Source organism: Etheostoma spectabile, chromosome 2, assembly GCF_008692095.1.
Source record: "Etheostoma spectabile isolate EspeVRDwgs_2016 chromosome 2, UIUC_Espe_1.0, whole genome shotgun sequence".
Lineage (NCBI taxonomy): Eukaryota > Metazoa > Chordata > Actinopteri > Perciformes > Percidae > Etheostoma > Etheostoma spectabile.
In genome coordinates, this window is record NC_045734.1 from 27,021,288 (window position 1) to 27,027,066 (window position 5,779).

At 38.9% G+C, this 5,779-nt stretch overlaps 1 protein-coding gene across 6 annotated transcripts in view; it reads left to right on the forward strand.

Annotated features, from left to right (window-relative positions):
* Window positions 1–5,779, forward strand: part of LOC116704469 (anionic trypsin-2) — a 25,451-nt gene that overhangs the window by 13,889 nt on the left and 5,783 nt on the right. Inside the window, exons 1-6 of one of the 6 annotated variants that reach the window (XM_032540034.1) lie at window positions 587–689; window positions 2,431–2,617; window positions 3,311–3,496; window positions 3,612–3,664; window positions 4,100–4,203; window positions 4,325–4,730. The exons of 1 other annotated variant lie outside the window; for it this stretch is intronic. In XM_032540034.1, the coding sequence (XP_032395925.1) occupies window positions 650–689; window positions 2,431–2,617; window positions 3,311–3,496; window positions 3,612–3,664; window positions 4,100–4,203; window positions 4,325–4,477 (723 nt within the window). In that variant the 5' untranslated portion in view covers window positions 587–649 and the 3' untranslated portion in view covers window positions 4,478–4,730. Of the gene's footprint in view, window positions 1–419; window positions 690–2,244; window positions 2,297–2,409; window positions 2,618–3,310; window positions 3,497–3,611; window positions 3,665–4,099; window positions 4,204–4,324; window positions 4,737–5,779 lie in introns of those variants that run through there. 4 more of the 6 variants (XM_032540026.1, XM_032540019.1, XM_032540043.1 and 1 more) reach the window with 4 other exon arrangements.

A 5,779-nucleotide genomic window follows, 5' to 3' on the forward strand; every position in this document is an offset into this window, starting at 1 on the left:
CTAGCTAGACTACCTGTCCAATCTGAGTTTTCTGTTGAACTTAAACAACCTTTGAATGTACACATGTTCCACCAAAACAAATTCTTGCATAAGGCTTTTTTCCAGCAGCAATGGGCAGTTAAATATGAAAATAACCAGAGCTGCAGAGCCAGCAATCACACATTTGAAAACAATGAGAAAGTGATGTTTCTGGCACAAAGTTGAAGAAGTTTCATTCAACTCATTTCAATGGGCCTATAGTACAGGTATATAGTAACAATTTCACTTTAAATTAATTTCTTTCAATCAAAATAACAACTTTAGGTCAATGTTTACGCATGTTCTTATTATAAACCTGAAGACAATTTGTGTTCATGTACTTGAATTTACAATGATGGCATTGTAATGTTGGCCTAATGTCTGCTGAATTAAATAAGGTTGAGATTAGGCTTTTTATTGTTTTTTTCTCTGCATGTCGAATCCTTTTTCCTGCCGCTGGGCAGGAACACTTGATAAGCGATCAGAAATATGCAAAAGTTCATGCGTTTGTAGCCAATGGGATCGTGTTGATAAAACTTCATGAGGTGATTGGTGGCTCGAAGGCCAACAGGACAGTGGGAAGAGATTTAAAAAGGCACCAGCTACACCATGAGGTCAGTCATTAGCAAAGATGGGTGGTGTAACATGTCTTCTCCTTTTGCTGTGGGCCGGTGAGTAGACATCTAATGCTTACACATCTGCTGCTTACTTTATCCATTCTTTATACTTTGAGATAGAATTTATCATGCATTGTAATGCATGCATATTATGTAATACATAGTGAGCCCAAGTTTAAGAATTAAGCAATACATTGAGTAATGCCATGTTTAAAATGTATGGGTTAGTGCAGGATGTACAAAAATGTAGCGGGATGTGCAAAAAGTTCAGGATCTATAGAATGTGCAGAGGACAAGATGTAGGATTAAGGTTCAATGTCAGTGGGGGGTCCAGGGATTTGGTAACGAGGCGTTCTGCTGAGTGGAAGAAACTGTTTTTGTAGCGTGAGGTTTTGGTCCTGATTGACCGAAGGCTCCTGCCAGTGGGGAGAGGTTCAAACAGTTTGTGTGGAGATGGTGATGGAGCAGGTGAGGATGGACACAATGATGGCAGTGTAGAAGTGCATCATCATAGTCTATGACAGGTTCTTCAGCTGCCGCTACATCTCTGTTGTGCTTTTTTAATGAGGGAGTTGATGTTCAGCTCCCACTTGAGGTCATGGGAGATGATGGAGCCCAGGAAGTGAAAGTACTCTGCAATGTTGACTGTGGAGTCACCCAGAATAATGGGGGCAGGTGGGGCTGATGGGGCTACAGCCTTCCCAAAGTCCACACATCAAACCATAAGCCAGTGTTGTGTCTTATTCTGATGTCCATTAATATCCTGATAGATGAATTCTAGGTCAGTTGGAGGTGTGACTGAGGCAGAGTGTATGCCTAACAATGACATTTCAGACATTATGGCTCTCAACCATCCTCTCTAGAAAAGCCAGTTAAAGGTTCAGGTAGGTGGGATGGTGCAGCTGTTAGTGATAATAAGCGTGTCCAGGGCTTAAAACAGCAGGTGGTGGATGACAGTAAAATCATAGAGACTTCAGGCCCTTCAAGAAATGTCAATGTATGCACTTTGTGGACAAAGGTTGTCAGGGTGGTCATTGTCTGTTGCCATGGCGACAGTGCCTGCACCAGGTGCTTCCATGACACTATCACTATACTCCCTCCTCTTCTTCCTAAGTTTTGGCCAATATTTTTGGCCATTAACAGGCATCATGTCATCAATTGGAATGGTGCGTGCATTATATTAACAATTTAGGAGAAAGATTTTGCCAAACTTTCTTTTTTCGGTGAAATCAATTTCTTCCAATTTTATTTTGTAGTAATGAGTAATTAAGATGCTTAGGGGAAATGTGGAGTAAAAGTAAAAGTTTTTCGGAAATATAAATAACTAAGTTGTTTTTGAGATATACTCATTTTTATGAGCTTTTACCACAATATTTGAACTATACACATTTTTCAAATTGAATATGTATTAGATTTGAAAAAGTTGGTAACTGTTGCTCTAGTCATGGCAGCGTGACTCTCTAATTTCCACAAAACAACAATTGATAAAGATCACAAGCATAGATGTGCACATTTTTAGCCAATGGGGTCACAACGGTAAAACTTCAAAGAGTGATTGGTGGCTCAAGTGTCAATTGGAGGATGTGAACAGGGGGAGGATGTGAGAGGGTGTATGACAGCGATGGCTTGGCTATTGACTCTTCTCTTTTTGCTGTGGGTCGGTTAGTGGTCAACAATTATCTCTGGATGTTTAGTTTACACTAATAGCTTCTTCCCATATATTAAATTGTTGTTCTCTACTGGGTTCAAACAATCACTGTTCTAACTCACAAAGGTGGTGGTATTTCTGTTCCAGGTGTTACAGTGAGCACAGTGGTGGATCTGCAGAAGAGAATCATTGGCGGTCAAACATGTGAACCAACTGACCGTCTGTACCATGTGATGCTGATAGCAAATGACGGTAACCATAACTTCTTATGTGGTGGATCTCTGATCAGTGACCGGTGGATTCTGACTGCAGCTCACTGCTGGAAGACGGGAGGGTGAGAACGTGACAGTTAAAGTAGTAACAATTTACAGGGTGCCGGCTGCTCATCAGATAAACATTTACACACCAATGGTGCAGCATCGGGGGTAACTCAGGGTTCCGTGTCTTGCCCACGGACACTTCAACATGGAACTGTAGGGATCAAACCAACAACCTTTCAATTGGCAGGCGACCACTCTACCACTTAGTCACAACCACCCACTCCCAACATAAAACAAAGAGTTTTTTGTGTCCATATGCAATCCTTTGCCTAACCAGTTGTTGTGGTGTCTAAACCTAAATGTCATTGTCCTATGACACTCACTTTTTCTGGCTAAACTCCACTACATCGCCCCTGAAAGTGCCTATAGCCGGCACGCAGTCACTTATTGGCGGCTAAACAACTGCTGCTGGTAGCCTGTGTCCCGGAGCTCTGTAAATACAACAAGCAACTGCCATTCTGATTTTATCGTTCTATGGCACTATAGACTAATAATAATAATATATGTTAGGTATATTATAAGCTATTGGTGAAGTAGCATTGTTTGCTTTGAGGGGGGGATAAAAATAATTTAGCAGAGGCAGGGATATGTAGACCAGAATGGGGGAAATCCAACGCATCCCCCACCCGGAAAATCGCACCCTGACAGTATACAGTATGTCTCATATGTTCGTGTTCAGTAATTACTGATCTTTTTTAACCTTGTAGGACTATGACAGCACATTTAAGTGTGCATCCAGGTAACAACAGACAACCCGGAGTGGCAATCACAAGACATGAGACTTTTCCAGATGAAATCAGAGACCATGACATCATGCTGCTGGAGCTCCCTAACCCAACTAAGGTTACACCTGTATCACTTCCTGACTGTCAAAATCAGCGTACTGTGCCTCTGTGAGTCATGATCTATTTTAAAAGTCTGAAAGCTCAACTCTTGGCAAATCTCAAATTGAGAATTTCATTAAAAAAAAAATTTTTTAGACTAAAACTTCTTCATATTGTATTTCAGTGGCGCTACAGTTCAGATCGCAGGTTATGGACCCAAAGCTCAAGGAGAAGGACGTAAGATGAATCATTTTTATTTTATAATAACAATTATGAATGTTTATCACAGTGTTCTTGTTATTGTTTTTGTTACATTGTTTGTATATTTGCTAACATTTCAGAACCCATATTTACATTGAATATATTTTCATTTTGTCTTACAAATATGTTTCTTATTGCTGTAATTCAATTAAAATGGAAAACATAAATCTGCCAACACACTTCTCAACTTAGTACAAATCAAGATGTCCTCTAATTTACATTCTTTAATAAATCAGATACATAACTTAATTTAAAGATGCTGTTTCCTCTTTCTAATTCTTAGTCACATAATATGTACCAATGGTAAGTTACGACAGAGTTCTGTTCACTTTTCTGTGTACCATGTGAGAATATATTGATGTTTTTTTTGTTTTTTAGCTATAAAAAGCTGTTGTTTTAATTCTCATCTAGCATCAGATACTCTCCAATGTGCTACCAACGAGGTTGTCAGCTGTGCAGATCAAAACGACCAATTTAGGTTCTGTGGCCAAAGCAGTGGTGTGTCTACATGTTCAGTGAGTTGGCTTCTAACCCAACAGCTTTCTACAATCATCACGTTTTAACACTTTCATATAAATATATATTTCAATAAATAATGTAAAAGTCTGTAACAAACAATACACAACTCTCTCACAGGGGGACTCTGGTGGAGGAGTGGTGTACAACGGCAGGATTTCTGGTGTCATTAGGGGCTTGGATCGCACCAATATCTGCATGGAAAAATCTGCATTTGTGAACGTCTGTTCATACAGGAAGTGGATCAATAGAATCACAGGCCTAGACTGTTAGTGGAACAACACTAGGATGTTCAGGGTGTGGTTAACTGTGAAGCAGTCTGTCATTTAAAATGCATTTCACAAGTATCACTGAAATTGTTGAATTCAGTGAGACATTTACAATTGATTGCTTACATTAAACGTGCATCTATCAATTATAAAGCCCTTGAAGACAAACATTTGTGATTCTATTACTGTAGTATCCCAGGGTACTCTGACTTACAAATGTTAATTTGCACAATATTAGCTATCAAATGAACACAGTTTTTTCAACCAATATATCCTTACAACCTTTTTCAATTAAAATAAATTGTACAGTTTCTCTTATGCAAATTCAACAGATTAAACATGTTGGAAAAACCATTGAAGGGCCAGATATATCTGTGTCTGTTTAAAAACATGCTTTTCACAAATAAAATGAAGATGACTCACTATCATTGTTTCACATATACTTATTCTTTCAGTCTTAGTGTCACAGAAAAACATACATGAACTGATCTATGCACAATTCAAAGCTCCCCAGTTAAAGTTTTCAAACCTGCAATACATTGCTGTTTCTCTGCCACTTATGGCAGCGGAGACAAGCTGTAAACACAACAATGACACATCACCTTTTCCTTATGTTGTTCACTGTACACATTCAGTAGTTGCTGAGCGTTGGCAATCACTGGGATTCAGGCTTTTTGGCTGCCTGATCAAGACAAATCCAATATTCTCTCTATTTAGTTCTGTTTATGGCTTCTACCAAGAGTGAATAGTACTTTTTCACTGCAGACATTTTGACATGGCATAAATCACAGGTGTATTTGATAACATTGAGTCATTGATGAAAGCTGCTTTGCACTTAGCAGAGCTCTTGTATTATTCGTGCTGGCTCATTGGAATGTCTTACTGGAACACTTAATACAACCAAGCCAACATTAGTGTTTAATGTCATCTGTGCTCTACCTAAAAGACAACCGTTGCATGTGAAGTTACATGTGGTTCTGGAATTTAAGCAAATTTGATACACATTAGTAAGCATCTGACTTACTATGAACATTATTTGCCTAACTGAATTTTACAGCCACCAGCATATAAAAAGAAATAATACTAAGAATTAAATTCCTTTCCAGTAATAATTAACATAAATGCAACGTATTGCTCAGTAACACAAACTAAGAAGAAGCCACATCTATTACAGCACACCTGTCCATGATGGAGCAAACAGTGTAATACACCTTTAATAGCTAAGCATGTGGCTCCAAAGGGCTGGACCTATTACTGGTGATTGAGCATGTGTGTGTATTTCAGGCCTGTGTGTAGTTATTACTAA